Source organism: Cervus elaphus, chromosome 14 (assembly GCF_910594005.1).
Source record: "Cervus elaphus chromosome 14, mCerEla1.1, whole genome shotgun sequence".
NCBI lineage: Eukaryota > Metazoa > Chordata > Mammalia > Artiodactyla > Cervidae > Cervus > Cervus elaphus.
Window position 1 is genome coordinate 76,477,157 of NC_057828.1, and position 20,352 is coordinate 76,497,508.

The 20,352-nt window shown below is 38.7% G+C and overlaps 1 protein-coding gene, 1 non-coding gene and 1 pseudogene across 10 annotated transcripts in view; 2 read left to right on the plus strand and 1 right to left on the minus strand.

Annotated features, from left to right (window-relative positions):
• The window catches only part of CD46 (CD46 molecule), a 38,158-nt gene extending 21,233 nt beyond the window's left edge, over window positions 1-16,925 (minus strand). For 4 of the 9 annotated variants that reach the window (XM_043923082.1, XM_043923084.1, XM_043923085.1 and 1 more), the window contains exons 1-5: window positions 16,638-16,925; window positions 13,122-13,310; window positions 12,675-12,777; window positions 4,931-5,016; window positions 3,847-4,044 (exon numbers count right to left, since the gene is read on the minus strand). In XM_043923082.1, the coding sequence (XP_043779017.1) occupies window positions 3,847-4,044; window positions 4,931-5,016; window positions 12,675-12,777; window positions 13,122-13,310; window positions 16,638-16,758 (697 nt within the window). In that variant the 5' untranslated portion in view covers window positions 16,759-16,925. The remainder of the gene's footprint in view (window positions 1-3,846; window positions 4,045-4,930; window positions 5,017-12,674; window positions 12,778-13,121; window positions 13,311-16,637) is intronic. The other 5 variants (XM_043923081.1, XM_043923087.1, XM_043923083.1 and 2 more) reach the window with 5 other exon arrangements.
• Window positions 7,934-8,413, plus strand: LOC122708026 (annotated as a pseudogene).
• Window positions 14,320-14,424, plus strand: LOC122708352. Its single transcript, XR_006345139.1, has one exon. It is a non-coding gene; the product is annotated as a U6 spliceosomal RNA (small nuclear RNA).
• Window positions 16,926-20,352: the final 3,427 nt, after the last annotated feature.

Below are 20,352 nucleotides of genomic sequence, written 5' to 3' on the forward strand. Positions count from 1 at the left end.
CTAATTTGCTGCCCCCTTCCCTCTTCCCACTGGTAACTATAAGCCTGTCTTCTACATCTGAGTCTGTTTTTGTTTTACATGTAGAATCATTTGTATAATTTTTTTGATTCCACATTCAAGTAATATCATATAATAATTTGTCTCATTTATTTCACTAAGTATGATAATCTCTAAGTCCATCCATGTTGCTGAAATGTAAATATTTTATTCTTTTTAAAAAACCAAGTAATATGCCAATATAGACACACAAAAACAGAAAACATTTTAATCCAATCACCTGCTAATGGGCACTTGAGTTATTTCTGTCTTGGCTATTGTGTAAACAGTGATGCTATGAACACTGGGGTAAATGTACCTTTTTGGATTAGAGACTGTTTTTTTCACATGTATACCCAGGAGTGGGTCTGCAGATCATAGTTCTATTTTTAGGTTTTTAAGGAACCTCCAGACTGCTTTCTTTACTAGTTGTACCACTTTACATTCCCACCAACAGTTTAGGAGGGTTCCCTTTTCTCCACACTCCCTATAACATTTATTATTGATAGACTTTTTGATAATAGCCACTCTTTAAGAGTGTGTTTTTGACACTCTCACCTGACTGTGTTTTTGATTGCATTTCTCTAATAATTTATGATGTTGAACATCTTTTCATGTACATGTAGGCCATCTGTATGTCTCTTTTGGAGAAATGCTGATTCAGGTGTGCCCATTTTTTAATTATGTTGTTTGTTTTTTCAATATTGACTTACATGAGGTGTTTGTGAATTCTGGATATTAACCTCTTGTCATTTGCATCATTTGCAAATATTTTCTCTCATTCCATAGGTTGTCTTTTGGTTTTGTTTATGGTTTCCCATGTTATGTTAAAGCTTTTAAATTTGATTATGTGCCATTTATTTTTCCCTTTTTTTTTCTGCCTTGGCGAACTGACTTGAAGAAAATATTGCTATAATTCTGTCAGTGTTTTATGGTGTCATGTTTTACATTTAGGTTGTTACACCATTTGAGTTTGTTCTATATGTGCAATTTATTTGTGTATATGGTTCTATCTAACTTCACTGTATTACATGTAGCTGTCCAGCTTCTGAAGCACCACTTGTTGAAGAGACTGTCTTTTCCCCATTGTATATTCTTGCCTTCTTTGTCATAGGTTAATTGATCATAGGTGTATGGATTTATTTCTGGGCTCTCCATTCTGGTCATTGATCTGTGTGTCTGTTTTGTGCCAAGTATCACACTGATTTGATTACCGTGGCTTTGCAGTACAACCTGAAATTAAGGAAAAGATATACCTAGGGCTTTGTTCTTTTTCTCAGGATTGCTTTGGCAATCCTGGGTCTTTTCCATATAAATTTTAGGATTATCTGTTCTAGTTCTATGAAAAATGTCATAGGTATTTTGAGAACCATTGTATTAAATCTGTAGATTGCTTTGGGTAATATGGTTATTTCAGCAATATTAATTCTTCCAATCCAAGATCCAAGAGCACAGGATATTTCTCCATTTCTTTAAAAATTGTTCAGATTCCTTTATTGATATTTATAGTTTTCAGTCTACAGGTCTTCCACTTCCTTGGTTAAGTCAATTTTAGGTGCTTTTTATTTATTTTGGATACAATTTTAAATAGAATTTTTTTTTTTTTTTAACTTAGTCTGACATTTCATTATTTGGGTAAAGAAACACAACAGATTTCTCCATGTTCATCTTGTATCCTCCTACCTTGCTGAATTCATATATTAAGTTCTTCCAGTAGCTTTTATGACCAACCTAGACAGCGTATGTAAAAGCAGAGACATTATTGCTGACAAAGGTCCATCTAGTCAAAGTTATGGTTTTTCCAGTAGTCATGTATGGATGTGAGAGTTGGACTATAAAGTAAGCTGAGCACCAAAGAATTGATGCTTTTGAACTGTGGTGTTGGAGAAGACTTGAAAATCCCGTGGACTGCAAGAAGATCAAGCCAGTCAATCCTGAAGGAAATTAGTCCTGAATATTCATTGGAAGGACTGGTGCTGAAGCTGAAACTCTATACTTTGGCCACCTGATGCAAAGAACTGATTCACTAGAAAAGACTCTGCTGCTGGGAAAGGCTGAAGGCAGGAGGAGAAGGGGACGACAGAGGATAAGACGGTTGGAAGGCATCACCGACTTGATGGACATGAGCTTGAGCAAGCTCCAGGAGACGGTGATGGACAGGGAAGCTTGGCGTGCTGTAGTCCATGGGATTACAGAGTTGGACACGACTGAGCGACTGAACTAGAGCTCTTATGAAGACTTTAGCTTTCTCTATGTAGAGTATGATGTCATCTGTAAATAGTGACAGTTTTACTTATTCCTTCCTATTTTGGATAAATTTATTTCTTTTTCTTTTCTGACTGCTGTGAACTATAGGACTTCCAATACTATGTTGAACAGAAATGGTGAGAGTGGACATCCTTGTCTTGCTCCTGAATTTCAGGAAGGCTTTCAGCTTTTCACCTTTGAGTATTACGTTGTCTGTGGGCATGTTGTAAATGACCTTTATTATGTTGAGATATGCTCCTGCTATACTCAACTTGGTGAGTTTTTATCATGAATGGACATTTGACTCATTTGACAAAATTTCCTTCTGCACAAAGATGATTCAACATAAGCAAGTCAGTCAATGTGATATACCATAATAACAAAAGACAAAATCTGCATGAGAGAAAGGTTTAAGCTGTTATGTTTAAAGCTGTTTGTTTTATTCCTTTATTGTCATTTAAATGTCTACAGTATATTTCGTGACATCTCTTTCACTTTTGATACTAATAAGATACAGTAATCTGTATCTTCTGTTTTCTGTCAAACTGCATACTGATCTTCTACAAGAAGCAGGTGTTGATTTCTTGACTGTCTCTATATTCTCTTTTCAATTTCATTGCTTTTTTCTCTGTCTTCATTATTTGCTAGTTTTGGTTTATTTGCTCTTTTTCAGTTTCTTATGGTGGAAGTTTAGGTTACTGATTTGAGACTTTTCTCATTTTCCAATATAAGTACTTCATACTTTAACTATCCTTCAAAGCAATGTTTCTGTTGTATCCAACAAGTTCTGATATTTTGTGTCTTATTTTCACTATGTTTAAAGAAATTCTAATTTCCTTTGTTATTTTGTCTTTGATTTATTAATTGTAAGTGTCTTGCATAATTTTCAAATATTTGGGGATATTCTAGATTATGTTTTGATTTATACATTCACCCCATTGTTGATCAGATAATGTACTCCAAATGATTTCAATTCTTCAAGATTTGTAAAAATTTTCTTATTGCCTAGAATATGGTAATAAGAATGGTCCCTCTTCACTTGAGAAATATTTTGGTATTATTCAGTGGATCCTTTCTTTCAAGAGTAAAAATCCCTCCAGTGTCTCCCTGCTTTTTGATCATGCTTTAACACCTTAAATATTCTTTTTAAAAAAGATTTCCCCAAGCATTTATCAATCATATCTATGAGACAGTTTACATCTCTTACAATTTACACTACCATTTCCTGCAGCCACACTGTCATACTTCTTGTAATACGAGACAACAGTTAAGAAAAAGCGTGTTGAATTTTTGATGCTTTCATGGAAAACAGTCTTAACGCATGCAAATACATAGTAGTTTGCAATGTATCAACTGGAATGCCAAGAACCTGCCAGGTGAGAGGTTGGAAACTCTACAACGAGAAGTACTTTTTATTTGGTTTGACTGATATTAAATCAAACTAGAAACCAACTTAACAGAAGACTCAAGCACATACGACTGTTTTTACTTATAGGTAAAACTATTTACAAAGTTTCTACAGTATTTACAAATTAAGAAGGAAATAAATAGAAATATTATTACCTTTACACTGAGGAGGTTGACTACTCCATTCATCATTTCCAATACAAGTAAGCCTGCTCTCTCCAATAAGTGAATATTCATCTGGTCCATCTGAAGGATTACAACTATAAGTTACTACTTCATTGTATTCAAATGTGTCCTTGTCGCTATTGGTGTATTTTCCATTTTGAATTGCTTCAGGTGGTTTACACTTAATCCCTTAAAAAGAAAAAAAAAGAGAACATGAAAGTCTAAAGGGAAGCGTAAAGGATTAAACAGCATTAGTAAAGTCCTGTGAATTGCCTTCAATAAATTCATTACCATATGATTGCTATATGCTAGTTGTGAATCCACTATCCATTTAGAAGAAGCTTTTTATGAGAAAATATATTATCCTAAACTCAAGCTATTAATCTACAAATGAATTTCTAGAATAAAACTCATTTTCTTAAAATCATGAAATACCTACATGAGATACATATATTTACCTGTAAGGCCAAACTAAGTTTTGTTCTCATCATAAGTGATGCTGACAATTTAAAGATATAATATGATCATGATTAAAAACAGAACTCAGTGCTAGTTGAGAAATGCTTCATAATTTGTAAATGTATCTGTTTGCTAAGTCAGTTCTTCACATTAATACTAATTATTACTGTCATTTTCACTTTCATCCTTACAAGTGTATTGTGAAATTTTCCAGAGTCTATAAATTGTGTGATTTTTCAAGTGACTAAATCCTGATGCTTTCCTTAAAGCCAAACATTGAAGAAATTTGCAAAAATGTAAAACAAAACCATTAGCTAGAATGTTTTTATTTTTTCATTAAATATGTGTTATATACTAATAGGTACACATTTATTCTTCTTGAAAATGAATTAATAAATAATTATTTTGAAAACTTTTCAGGATTAATTCAATATAATAGAATTGACATAGCATAACTCATAAGATTATATGGATTACGTCTATACACATTGTTCTGACACTAGACATACCCATATAAACACAAGCTCACTGGTGTCTATGTTAGTCTGAAAGTATAAAGGAGTCCTGAGGCCAAAAGTTTGAGAATTGCTGCTCTACATTCTGACAACATACTTACTTTCACATGTTGGAGGATTATCACTCCAGTTCACACCATCTGCAGAAAGCTCACAATAAGAAATACTTGGCCCAGCTAAGTAGTAACTAAATGAGAAAAGAAAAGTTACTATATTCTTTAGTAGTTACAAGGTGAAAATAATAATGAAAACAATTTTACATGGCTGTTTTTCTGCACTAGAGTAATTGGAGAGAGAAGTTCCTTAAACAAAGTATAATGGAAATGCTTACTTAATCTGCAACTTAATCAAATAAAAGTTTCTGCATCTGAATGAATACACATTGGCCCACAGCAAAATGTCTGAATTACTCTGTCATGCTGCCTGGCATCTTTGCCATATCTGACAAATGCATCACACATTCACGTCTACGCTTTTGCTCACACCTTTCTGCTCCGTAAGAACTAACAGAGAGAAGGCCCTAGAGCTTGGATTTTGCCCACCCCAGCGCCTGCAGGCTACTTATAACCTGCTCCAGCGGCACATGCACAGATGCCTGCCTGGATTCAAGTTCCAGCCCCAAGATCGACTTGTTACCTGGGCTTGGGAAAGTCCATTAAAGTGCTCTTGTTCAGTTTCCTCATATATGAAAAGTATAGTACACACCTCACGAGACTGTTTTAAGGACTGTGTGCGTTAGCATCGGGCACAGTGAGTACCAGCTAACTTTCAGTTCTTATTAATAGTCTTTAGAGCAGTAATATTCAACATACAGGCATACCTCATTTCACTGCTGTTCACTTTATTGCGTTTTCAACAAACTGAAGGTGTCTGGCAACCCTGCCCCGAAAAATCTACTTGTGTTCATGTTTCCAACAGCGCTTGCTCACTTCATGTCTCTGTGTCACATTTCGGTAAATCTCACAGATTCTCACTTTATTACCATTATTATGTCTCTTATGGTGACCTATGATTTCTGTCTTTCTTGTGACTACTATGATTCTCTGGGGCTCAGATTACGGTTAACACTTTTTGGTAACATCGTATGCTGAAAGTAAGACATGTACATTTTTTCAGACATGATGCTATTGTGCAATTAACAGACTATAATACAGTGTAAACACATGTAAAAACACTCAGTTGATCTGCTTTACTGCAGTGACCTGGAAGTGAACCTGCGGTTACCTCCAAGGTATGCCTGTATCTTTCTAGTAGTAAAATGGTTTAGGAACACTACTCAATGAAATCTTCTCTGATCATTTAAATTCATACTACACTCTTCCTCCAGGACTCTCATGGTAAAGATCACGAAAATTATCTATTTGGTGCTTTTCATTTACTATTTTGTTTTGACACCTCTCTATATATTGTGTTTCTCAAGAAGGCTACAACTTCCTTGAGTCTCCTGGTACCTAACAGCCTCTTTCTTTCTATTCACTGGGTCTCCCACTATTTTTACTTGATCAAGTTAAAAAATACCCAGTGTATCTGCCTGTACCCACTTCCAGATGACTGTTCCCCAAGGGTTAGTGCACTGATTCCAGATTATAACGCGTTAAGTAAAGGACTCTGGGATGATGGGAAAACAGGTGGCAACGGCAATCTGTCTCCCCACCTTGACAACAGATTCACTGATAGAATCTGCCTGACTTCCACTGTTTTGGAAATCTGGAATCTCTTCATGGCTTGCACTTCGGAGGAGAAGACTTGAATAGGTAAGTTAACTTAATTCCGGTCAGTCTGAGCTCTCAGCACAGTGGCAGCTCCCGCCCCCCACCTCAGCAGCCATCTGTTCACACACAGCTGGAGCAGCTTATACGCGGCCTGCGGGAGCTGGGGCGGGCCAAGAGGGCCTGCCCTCCCCTCCAAGGAGCAGGGATTTATGCTCTTATCACTGCTGCTTCCGATCCCAGAGGTGCAAAAAAGAGACGGGCAGCCACTGTCGTCACACCTCCCCCAGCTTTTTCAAGCTCCTTCAACACTGGCCAAACGATTTCCAAGAGATTTGAAATCCAGCACCGCTTGCTCCCTCTTTCACTTTTTTTCCCCACTAGCAGAAGTATGAGTGAAAGTGGCTCAGTCGTGTCCGACTCTTTGCGACCCCGTGGACTGTATACAGTCCATGGGATTCTCCAGGCACGAATACTGGAGTGGGTAGCCTTTCCCTTCTCGAGGGGATCTTCCCAACCCAGGTCTCCAGCATTGCAGGCAGATTCTTTACCAGCTGAGCCACAAGGGAAGCCCAAGAATCCTGGAGTGGGTAGCCTACCCCTTCTCCTGCAGATGTTCCTGACCCAGGAATCAAACCGGGGTCTGTTGCATTGCAGGCAAATTTTTTACCAACTGAGCTATCAGGGAAGCCAATAGCAGAAGCTGGACATTAAATACTGCTGCTGCTAAATCGCTTTAGTCATGTCTGACTCTGTGTGACCCCACAGACGGCAGCCCATCAGGCTCCCCCATCCCTGGGATTCTCCAGGCAAGAATACTGGAGTGGGTTGCCATTTCCTTCTCCAATGCATGAAAGTGAAAAGTGAAAGTGAAGTCGCTCAGTTGTGTCCGACTCTTCGAGACCCCGTGGACTGCAGCCTACCAGGCTCCTCTGTCCATGGGATTTTCCAGGTAAGAGTACTGGAGTGGGTTGCCATTGCCTTCTCCGGTACATTAAATACTAGGATATTCCAAATATCCTAAATACAAGATGTATTTAGGAGATACAAAAATGTATCTCAGGTACATTAAATACTAGGATAATTGCCATGTGGAAAAAAAAATTAGAAAACGACTGTGCATGCCCAGAGAAAGGCTCAGAAAAGACCTGAATCAGCACTGAGACACCATACAATAATCAAAAAACAAAATCAAAATAAAAGAGGGGCCAAATCTGATTTTTCAGAGTTACCACACTGTTAGATTTCATATACTGATTCCAAAAAAAAGTCACATGGCATACGAAGAAACAGAAAAAGAACATATGGCTCATATAATGGAAAGACAAATTAGGTGGGTGCCGGTTCTGCCACCCCACTTTTTGTCAACAAAGCGGTCAGAGAGCAGACCTGCAGATGTAGATCTCTGTGAAGACCCTGATGGACAAGACCATCACTCCTGAGGTCAAGCCGAGTGTCACCAGGAAGAAGGTTAAAGTCAAAATCAAAACACAGGGCATCCTGCCTCACCAACAGAGTTTGACTTTTGCAGAAAAGTAGCTGAGTGGCCAAGCTTTCTCAGACTATAACATCCAGAAGGAATGCACCCTGTCCCTGGTGCGTCACACGTGGGGTGGCATCATCAAACCTTTCCTCTGCCAGCTTTCCCGCAAGTACTGCTGTCACAAAACGATCTGCTGCAAGCGCTGCGCTCACCCGCACACCCGTGCTGTCACCTGCCACAAGAAGCGAGGCCACACCAACAACCTGGGCCCCAAGAAGACCAGTCAAATACACCCTTTTCACTGGCTCATCTCTGCCCCACAGGGCGGCCCCCTACCTTGGCCCCGTGGACCTGGAGCCTCAGTGAAACTGGGAAGAAATAACAGTTGTTAAGATGGACAAAGAACTAAAGGAAGAAATGTAGAAAGTATAGAGAACAATATGTGAACCCAGTGGAAATATCAATTAGAGTCAGAAAACCTAAAGAGAATCCAAAAGTAAATTCGTAAGTTGCAAATTACATTAATGGAAAAGAAAAAGTCACTAGAAGAATTGAAGGCGTATTTGAGAGGAAAGAATTAGTAGAACTGATATAGGGCAACAGAAATTACTGACTCTGAGAAAGAAAAAAGATTGAAGAAAAGAGGATAAAGCCTAAGGAATCTGCGGGACACCAATAAGGAGACCAGCATATACACTACGGGACTCTCAGAAAAGGGACAGAGAGAATTCTTATAGAAATAACAGCTGAGGACTTCCCAAATTCCATAAAAGACAGGAATATAAATATGTCAAAAGCTCAAAATTCTAAGTAAGATGAATACAAACAGACCTGCACAAAGCCATCATAATCAAACTTTCAAAAAACAGAGACAAAGAATACTGAATACTGCAAGAGACAAGAGAAACATCGTATGTCAAGCATCGTAAATAAGATTATCAGCAGCTTTGTCATTAGAAATTCAGAGTCCAGAAGAAAGTTATTGATATAACTAACAACAACAAAAAACTCAACCAAAACCCCCCATCCAGCAAAACTGAGCATCAAAAATGAGGAAAAATTTAAGACATTCCCAGAATTAAAAACTTAAGAAGTATGTGAGTACTATACACTCAAGAAGAAATGTGAAGGGAGTACTAAAAAGGGAATGAAGGGTCTCAAAATCTTATGTATTAAAAAAAAAAAAAACTCAGCAAAGGTAATTATAAAAGCTAGCATTACTGAAACAGTGGTTAGCAACTACAAATTTTGCTTTCTATGTGATTTAAAAGACTAAATTACAAAATAAATAAATAGATTATTAAAGTAGAAGCTAGTATTACAATTATTTGTATAGACAGCAGTATGATATCAACAACCAAAAAGGGCAAGTATGGGGCAGTAAAGGACTGATATTGTAATTTATCAAATTTAAGTTGGTATAAATTCAACCTGGAGTGTTGTAACTATACAATGTTTTTTTTGTTTTGCTTTGTTTTGGTCATGCTGTGAATCTTACTGGATTCACTGCTTGGATCTTAGCTCCCCACTCAGGGATCGAACCTGTGCCCCCTGCAGTGGGGTGAAGATTCCGAACCCCTGGACTACCAGGGAATTTCCATGTAACAATACAGCCATAGGATATACATAAAAGGAAATGAGACAGGAATTTAAATATTTCACTACAAAAATCAACTACACAAAAAAGAAGACTAATGTAGGAAATGAGGGACTAGGAAAGAAAGCTATAAAGCATATAGAAAATAGCACAATAATAGAAATAGGTCCCTCCTTGCTCCAACCAAATCCTGTCTATAAGAGACTCACTTGACAACAGAAGACATAAATGGAGTGAAAATGAAAGGCTGGAAAAAGATATTAGTAGCCAAAACACAGTTGAGTAGCTATACTAAAATCTCACAAAATAGACTTTAAATTTAAAAAAAAGGTTACAAGAGACAAAGAAGGAAATTTTATATTAACAAGGGTTTAATACTGCAAGAAGATATAACAGTTATAAACATTTATGCACCTAATGAGAGGCCATCAAAACATATGAAGCAAGAAATGACAGAACTGAAGGGGCAAATAAACATTCCTACATAATAAGCATTTCTCCAATATTAGTTGGAGACTATAATACCTCACTCACAATAATGGACAGAACAACTACACAGAAGATAAGGAGGACCTTACTAAGAAAACAACCTGACCTCACAGATATATACAAAGCATTCTAGCCAACAAAAACAGACTATCCAGTCTTTCCAACAGCACATGGGATATTTTCCAGGATAGACCATATGCTAGGCTATAAATAAGGAAACAATGTTATTCAAAAATAATTATTTAACAAATAATACTGTTTATTTTATGCTACAAATTAATTTTAAGTAATAGATTTTAAAAGGTAGATATTATACAAAGTATATTCTTTGACCACACTAGGAAGAAGTTAAAAATCATTACCAAAAGAAAAACTGAAAATTCATGAAATTGTGAAAATTAAACAGTATGTTTTAAGTCAACCAATGGTTCAAAGCAGAAATCAGAGTGATTAAAACATACCTTGACAAATGGAAGTTAAAATATAACATATCAAAACTTACGGGATTTAATGCCAAAGGGGAAATTTACACCTATAAATGTTTACATTAAGAAATGATACCTCTGAAAGTTCAAACTAAGTTTACAAGTGAAGAACCAGAAAAAGAAATAAATCCAAGGCTAACAGAAGGAAGTAAATAATAAAGATTTATTATGGTTTAGTTGCCATATTAGAACAGAGATAAACAAACAAAAAAAGAGCAAAACAATAGAGAAAAATCAAAGAAACCAAAAGTAGGTTCTTCAAAAAATGCAAGAGTTGAAAAACCTTTAAATAGACTGCAGAGTTGAAAAACCTTTAAATAGACTAATAGTGATTAGACTCAAATTACTAAGTCAGAAATAAAAGTAGTAACAGCACTACTGATTTGACAGAAATAAAAAATACTATAAGAGTACCATGAACAATTTTATGCACTAGATAAAACAGACAAACTCCTGGAAACACAAAACCTACCAGGACTCAACCACCCAAACAGATAATCTGAATAAACCTTAACTAGTAAGGAGACGGGAGAAGGAAATGGCAACCCACTCCAGTATTTCCTGCCTGGAGAATCCCGTGGACAGAGCAGCCTGGGGGGCTGCTGTCCATGGGGTCGCACAGAGTCAGACACGACTGAAGCGACTTAGCACGCATGCATGCATTGGAGAAGGAAGTGGCAGCCCACTCCAGTGTTCTTGCCTGGAGAATCCCAGGGACAGAGGAGCCCGGTGGGCTGCCGTCTATGGGGTCGCACAGAGTCGGACACGACGGAAGCGACTCAGCAGCAGCAGCAAGCAGACAGACTCAGTAACGAAAAATCTCTCAATTAAAAAACAATTCTGGATCTAATGGTTTCACTGGTGAATCTACCATACATTTAAAGAAGTAACACCAATCTTTCCCAAACTTTTCCAAAAAGCTAAAGAGAAGGGAAGTCTGAGCTCATTCTATGAGATGAACATTACCATGATAGCAAAATTTGAAAAAGACACAATGAAAGTTAGATCAACAGCCTTTAAAAACACCAATGCAAGCAACCTCAACACAATACTACTAAACAACTCAACAGCATTTTAAAAGGATTAAACATCATAAGCAAGTGAGAGTTATCCCAAGAATGCAAGAGATGGCTCAACACATTAAAAAATCAATCATTGTAATAAGCTGTATCAAAAGAATGACAGAAAAAAAGCACATGATCACCTCAACTGAGGCAGAAAAAAAACTTGACAAAATTTGATCAGAACAGGCATGGACAACTAGTTTTACGACTTTTATTCAACATGGTACTGGAAATTCTAGCTAGAGCAATTAAGCAAGGAAATATATATATATTTCTACTACATAGAAAACCCTAAAGATTATGCATGCACACATAAATACAAAAATGTGGGACCTAATAAACTCAGTAAAGTACCAGGATACATAGACAGTAATAAAAAACCAGTTGCATTTCCAGAGATATCACATTTATCTTTTAAATCCACAGTTTTAAAAAATGCTCAGTATCCTTAATATATACTATTAAGAGAGCCCTGCAGAACAAAGGCTGTTATTAAATACTCAGGACCTCTTTGAGATGCTTCACTCCTTTGTAGCAGTTTCAACAATAAGTTTTCCAACTAAAAGATTCTGATGAAGATTACTGTCTAAGCTAGCCAGGTCAACTTTGGTCTAGTAACATCTTACAGATTACTTCGATATAAGAACAACTATAGTTGGCTAATCCACTTCTCAGTTCTATAAACCCTATTTCGAATCTCAGAATTGGACATTTTATTGACAAATAGAGTGCACCGTGTTGTCAAGGCAACAGTCACCATGATTTTCCAATGTTTATGATAGGTTTATTAATACATATGCTAAATTTTATACCATTTCACTTTCCTTCAATTTAAATTTCTATTAGTTACTCATCTTTTCAATCTTCATAAAAAGCCCAGGGTTATTTGACTACTGTATGACTTACATATATAAAGCAAAATGAAATCAACTGTATGGCAATGCTTAAGAAGAGAGGCAAAATGAAAATGGACTTAGTCACACATAACCTTATTTTCTCTAAGGAGCAGCCTACTTACCCCTTATTACAAACATAGTGAGCCTGGGAACCAAACTCAGTACTTCCATTTACAAAGACAACTTGGCCATTTATGGGATCACCTAGGGAAGGACACCGTCTTCCTAAAAGCAAAAGATCAAACTTGTTTTACACCCATTTCAAAATAGATCTGAATCAAATTCAAAATTCTATATGGCTTGTTTAAACTCATGGGAATATTATTACTTTTATTATTATTTTCTTGTTTTAACTATTATAATGCCACATAAAATTCATAATTACCCAGGCAACCAATTGTGACGAAAACGAGTCCCTGGAGATTTTTCAAAGCCTGAATGCATGGCTATCTAAAAACCTACATTCACATGAGAAGATGATCATTTCAGTAGTAAAATACTCTAAAATGTGTGAAAATCTCTACAGCAATAAAAAGTTTTTTGAATTAAAAAAAAAATTGTTTACTTACTTTTACAGCCCTCCTGGAGAGACGACCATGTATTATTATTCTGACAAATAACAGAGAGGACTTGACCAGGAGTTATTTGCTGGAAACCCAGACGACATTCATACAGTACTTCATCCCCAGGTTTATAACTGGATCCAATGGCACCCTTGCGCTTCATAGTGACAAACTCTGGTGGGTCACCACAGGCATCTAGGAATAGAGAGAATAAGAGCATAAAAATAAATCATTTTATCTTATTCACCAGACAGGGACTGTGGCCTGGCAACAGATAGGTAGTACAGAACAAACGGAAAAGTTCTTAGCAGGATTTTATATGTGCCTTGCTTACTTTAAATAACAACCTCTGAGCTTCTGGCCTGTTGGAGAATAAGATGAATTTTAATTCAGCAGGAAATGGAAGAGACAGCATCAATGTGCTTGGTTCTGAAATGTAAATGTGTTTATAGGTCCATATCCTTCTCCAGTTCTTTTTAAACTCATCATTTCAAAACTCACCTCTCTTCTAAGAAGTCTCCTATAGTACTATGCTCAGATTATTATTCCAGAGTTTGAAACACAAACATATTAGGCTGTTTTCTCTAACAAGACAAGGGCCCAGAGGGCAGGAATCATATGTCTTCTTTTTCTACTAAACTGTATACTCAGTTGTAACTTAAGACATGCTGTGGTAAGAGGTTAATATAAAATACACATTGAGGGATTAATAAATCAAAATAAATAGGGACCAAAGTATTTCAAAATACTTCATTTGTTTTCTATTAGTGAATTGAACATTTTTTAAGTGATATATATAGACACCGTGTAAATATCAAAATATAATATTTGGATAGTATTACATGAAAAAAACTTGCTTTCTTGGATATTAAATATAATTTCATTTTCCTTCACAGATCAATTCCTCAGAAGCTCCCTAAGGTAGCTGGGTTGTTCATCCAATATATCCTGACATAAAGCTACTATCCTGATACGCTTTTAGAGTTTTTTACTTCTGGGGTTTTTGCGGGGAATGTTGGGGGAAAATTTTTTCTCCCTAGAATAATGTCATTTCTATTCAGCAAGTCCTCTTCCTTTTAAGTACCTGAGCACTTGACAACCTAACAGACCTGTTAGAAAAGTTATATAAAATAATGTGATGGAGACACATCAAGTCCTAAAGGGCTAAAGGAATGCAAAGGCCTCGCTTAAAAGGAAAACAGAGGCTCGCTTCGGCAGCACATATACTAAAATTGGAACGATACAGAGAAGATTAGCATGGCCCCTGCGCAAGGATGACACGCAAATTCGTGAAGCGTTCCATATAAAAAAAAAAAAAAAAAAGGAAAACAGAGACAGACCTATTTTGATCCCTGAGGAACATTTACTTACTTACTTCCTGGATCTAGGTCTTACTTCAGACTGAGAGAACTCTAAACAAGTGAAATATCACCCTTCTTTCCCATCACATTCTAGATTCTAAACTTCTCAATACTCGTCCAACATTTCACTTATAACACGTCTTATATTATGTCAAGTTAATTGTTTCAACATTTATCAAATGTTTTCAACATTTCTACTTTGCTGATCATGATACATGAATTTTCCTCAATTAACTGCCCATAACAAACCAAAATCAAAGTCACAGGTATTAACATAAAATTTACTGAATACTCTGAGGCACACATTCTATTTTTTATAACAGAAAAGAATATGGGCTAGAAATGTTACATAATTCTGTTTTAGATAAAAACACATATCATCATTCAAGAATATCCTGGAAGCACCAAGAAAGAACTCAAGTGACCATGCATATGATTAAATTATATATGCGCTCTTTGCTTTATGCATTCAATTTCAGTAACTATCTTGAAAGCATAAAAAGAAGGGAGAAATATCTGATATGACTCTCACATACAGTGCTGTTTATGAAAAAACATTTGTCAATTGGTTTTTTTAATCCATTCAACTAACTTCAAGTATCTCTTCCCATAACATGTATCATGAAAACAACGCTTTCAACAATACACAGTTTAGAACGTCTGCTTTGGCAATCAGTGGATTATAATCTTCATACACTATAATGACTGAGTTCAATACCATATTTGTTTTATAATCAGATTTCCTCTCTTTCTCAGAATACTGAATTCTTTTTCCTATAAAGATTTACAAACACTGCCAGCATCAAAAAATAGTATCTTGACTCAGTTTTTCCTAGAGAATTTACAATATGAACATTACCAGGCTGCAATGCTATACTTTGCCTGATGAGTTACAGTCCAAAAGAGCTGGACAACGCTGAGTACCACACACAATGCAATACTTTAACAGGTGCCATTATATAATTCAACAGGCTGCATTCAGAAAATGCTCCAGTTTTCCAGACGAGTTTCAGAAAGGTGAAATCAGTCTCTACTATGGATCAAGAGAACTGCCCACCTCCGTACACTTACAAAAGTTGTGCAAGCACTCCCTACTTGCTTGCCAAAGTCATAAAAGTAACTGAGTCAAGCACAGGCCCACATCCGTGCCCAGGTGGCACCTTTGGATAATCACAGCCTCTGATCAAAACTAGAACTTCAGTTAAACCTGAAGACTCTTTCCCTTTTCTCTGTCTACACAACCTATTTTTAACCGTTCCTTTGCTTCCTCAAAAAGGAGGCTTTAACATCTATACCTATCCATTTTATTTCTCACATTCTACTCATTTCTAGACCTTAAAAAAAAAAAAACCATCTACCAGGTTCAACCAAATAGCCAGCCTCCTTCTAGGTAAATTCAGCCTCATCCTCTGTCCCTCAGTAATTCGCGTTAACCTCCTGTACCATCTGGAGCTACTGATCATTCTCTTAGCTCCCTCATGCCTGAAAAAGCTCTCTTTCCTTGCTACTTATATATACTGGGTACCAAGTTGCCTGTTAACCTGAATTACAAAAAGCGCCCTTTTCCCCTCTAAAACCTTCTAACCCTATCCAGGGCCTGCTCTCAGCAGAGACAACGAGCACCACATGGGCTCCGCAGGCCCCCGCTTTAAAGGCAGGAAGCTTTCCTGTTGCGCATTCGGCCCAGCTGGACTGGCCACTTTTTCAAAGCACACACCTGGGCACACGTGGCCCGGGCTACCCTAATCCTAGAAAGGCCCCGCGGGTCACGAGGCACCCCCCCCCCCCCGGAAAAAAAACATAGGGCAAACTCTCCCCAGAGAAACAGCAGCAGCCTAGCAACAACCCCGGACACCGTCACCACCCTGCAGGTCGGCTCTCGCCTTACCGACTGCATCAGTCCCGGAACCACTCTGGAAGCTTCGGCGGGGGTTCCAACCCGGCCCCAGGTAAACCCCCCAGCCACACCACCCAGGAAAGCCGTCTCCGTGGTGCCCACTCCCCGGCACACCTTCCACCCCACCCCTGACGATCGCGGGGGGGGCCCGGCCCCGCGCCTGCGGCCCGAGCCACGAAGGCTCCCAGCAGCGTCCAGCCGGTCCGCCCCCGCGCCCCCCGGGCCCGCTCTGGTCCCCCTCCCCCGACAGGGCGCACACGCTACCGGAGGACGTGGGCAGCAGGAGGAACAGCGCCAGAAGATGCACCCCGACGAAGCGCCCAGAAGAAGCCAGTCTTTCGGGGCGGCGGGGCGGCGCCTTGCGCGCTGCGCAAGACGCCCTCATTTTCGGGGAGACCAGCGGGACACCCGAGACAGCTCCGCAGAGACCTCGCTGAGTCCAGTTCCCCGCGATACAAGACTCGGACACAGCAGCTGCGCGGGCGGCCGGAGCCCCCGGGCGCGCCCAGGGCGGAAGTGACACGGGAGAAGCGGGCGGGGCCGATGGGCCGGCGGCCCCCTCCCACAGGCCTGCAGGGAGGGGCGTGGTCTTCCCCCGCCCATGCGCGGGAAGTGCTGCGCGTCCCGCGGGGACCCGGACGGCCTCTAGCTCCGCCCCCGACTGCCTCTAGCTCCGCCCTCTTGCGGACCTACCCGGAAGCCGCTGCGGCTTGCGGGAAACAGCTGGTTCCCCCGGGCTGGGCGTTGTTAAAAGGGACTGTTAACGCCCTGTGCAGGAAGGGTGGGACGGAAACTCGAGGTGGCGTTGTCATCGGTGATGGTTTTCCGGAAGGCTGGATTAAAGAATAAAGGGCAGAGACCTAAAAATAGAACCCTAGAGCTCGGGCAGGGGGAGCAGACATCCCCTCAAGACCCCATTTTGGCCCTGGGATCCAGTGTCAGGACACCTCTGCCCTTGCTCAGACTTTGGCTTGAGTCAGTGTCAACTATAAATTGGCACTTACTGAGAGCCCTGCTGACTACTGAACAGCAAAGGCATTTGCCACCTGCCTCTAGGGAGATTGAACCCCATGCTGCTGGAAATGTTGACCTTCAGCAACCCCTGAGGGAGTCCAGGGTGGAGTGAGGCTCTCTGTCCTCCAGGGAATCTGGTGGGACAGGGCTTTGGATAGTTGGATGTTTTTAGGAACAGATTTTATGATCTCAGTCCTTGCATCTCCTCATAGCTAGAGAAGCACTAAATCCCTTCATGGTGACATCAGATCCTCATGACTAACAAATACCTTTTTGCTTGTTTTTTTTTTTTTTTTTTTAAGGGGTGATGGGTATATTCATTATCTTTATTGTGATGGGGGAGTGTCAAAACTTACCAAATTATGCATTTTTCATTAGTTTTGCAATTTATGTATTTTTAAATGTACTTATTTTAATTGGACGCTAATTACTTTACAATATTGTATTGGTTTTGCCATACATTGACATGAATCCGCCACGGGTGTACATGTGTTCCCCATCCTGAACCCTGCTCCCACCTCCCTCCCCATCCCATCCCTCTGGGTCACCCCAGTGCACCAGCCCCGAGCACCCCGTATCATGCATCGAACCTGGGCTGGCGATCTATTTCACATATGATAATATACATGTTTCAGTGCTATTCTCTCAAATGATCCCACCCTCACCTTCTCCCACAGAGTCCAAAAGTCTGTTCTTTGCGTCTGTGTGTCTTTTGCTGTCTTGCATAGGGTCATCGTTACCATCTTTCTAAATCCCATATATATATATATGCGTTAGCATACTGTATTGGTGTTTTTCTTTCTGGCTTACTTCACTCTGTATAATAGACTCCAGTTTCATCCACCTCATTAGAACTGATTCAAATGTATTCTTTTTAATGGCTGAGTAGTATTCCATTGTGTATATGTACCACAGCTTTCTTATCCATTTGTCTGCTGATGGACATCTAGGTTGCTTCCATGTCCTGGCTATTATAAACAGTGCTGCGATGAACATTGGGGTACATGTGTCTCTTTAAAATGACTGCTCCATGGCATTGAGCTCCCCTTTCACCAGAACTTTATATATTGACTTTCCCCCACTGCCCTTTGGAGCAGTCTCTCAGAGCTGAGGTGTTGCCTCCCAGGCTGCAGTCCTTGTGTTGCCCCAAATTAAACTTAACTCATGACTCTCAAGTTGTACATCTTTTTTTAGTCGACATCAGTGATAATTTGGGACAATAAATGAGATTTCCATGGCTGAATGTCTGCTACTGAAAGTTTCTCCTGGCCTGGTAGATATCAAAAATCATGAAAGGTTTGGCCATTGCTCTTCCAACTGCTAAAGTTAGTTTAGTTCAGTTGCTCAGTCGTGTCCGACCCTTTGCTACCCCATGGACTGCAGCTTGCCAAAAGTTAATTAGTCTCCCCTATTATTCCCAGGAGAGGACCCTGGGAAGCTAAATTATTAAATAACACCGGGCCGTTAGCATACGGGGCCTCAACTCTATGGCCTTGCCTTTGAACAACTAAATGTTTTATTGAAGATGAAATACACATGCATGAAAAAGACAAGGATAAAGGGTGCCTTAAGTGCCATATTTCCAGACGCAATGAATGTCATTAGAGTTGGGATGGGTAGGAATTAATGAGTGACAACTTCTCTGATGAACCAATCTCTTAATGCTGGAAAATGAAGAATGAGTAAAATTTATTTGTAGAGTTGAGAGTAAACCAGTATGTCTAGTAATAGGAAAGAAAAGTAACGTGACCGGTATTAAACGGCAGACAAAGGAGTTGACATTTTCTTGGTAATAGTTGGTAAAGGATAAAAATGTCAACCAATGTGTAAACATTGCAGGCCAGGGGAACCAGTACCCTCAAACTTTTAGTTTTTAACATCACTTTTGCTTGGTTTAAAATTTTAAATGGACATGACTTTGAAACCACTAGTTCCATTTAGAGTTTATCCCAAGGAAATCATCAGAGTTGTGAACAAAGAGGTATAATTTTGGATAAACTCTTAAATATTTGGCAGAAGTATAAGATTTTTTTGATAGGTATCTTTTTGAAAAGAAATTTTGTACAGCAAGAAGTGTAAAAAAGTGGGAAACTATGTCATATTCATAAGTTGAAAAAGCAAACTCCAAATCAGTGTGTGCTTTTTGGCATTCCTTTTATTAAAATAGTATATTGACACACTTTTAAAAGAGTTTACTTGAAAATAAATAAAAATCAACAGTTGATAGGCTTATGTATATTTCATTTTGTGTGTGTGTTTTAATTTTCTGCATTGACCCTTTATTACATTTGGAATCAGGTAAAAAAAATTTTTTTTTAATCCAACCTGTATATCAACTATTCTTTTGTTCACAGAATGGTGGAAATAGAACCTGTATCACATATGGTTAATGTATGAGGATGGTAAGGAAAGAAAGCTCTTCATGTAAACCTCAAATGTATCTTCTGTAATTATAGAACTTTGTATATATTTTAAACAATTTTATATCTGAGATGTATTAAAGATTTTCTCGGCTCAGCAAACTTTGGAATTTCTGCTTCCTCCCAGATCAGCACAACTTTTGGATTTTTGGCAGAGCATACCAGATACTAATTGTGAAGGTGGTGTATAAAATGAACACCTTAGTATCTTGGGTTATAAAATCCAGACACTTCATGATGACGATTAAAGTAGGTATAATTAAGGAGACAGGGAATAGGAAACTCAATGTTTCTTATAGTTGTAAAACAGTGATACAACAGAAATGTCTTGTGGCTCCGTGTTGGCACTTAAGAAAACAGATCTACTCACTGTTCTCTGCAGGTACCAGTATGTAATGTCACATGTCAGTTATAGCTGAGTAAAATTGAAAAACACTTCCAATCTATTTCTAGTTTTAGAAGTAAATTCTTTTCTCATGAGAAAATTTAAAAGGAGAAAAATATGACTACTGTTTGGTTTCCTAGTTACATGTGCTATATTAGAT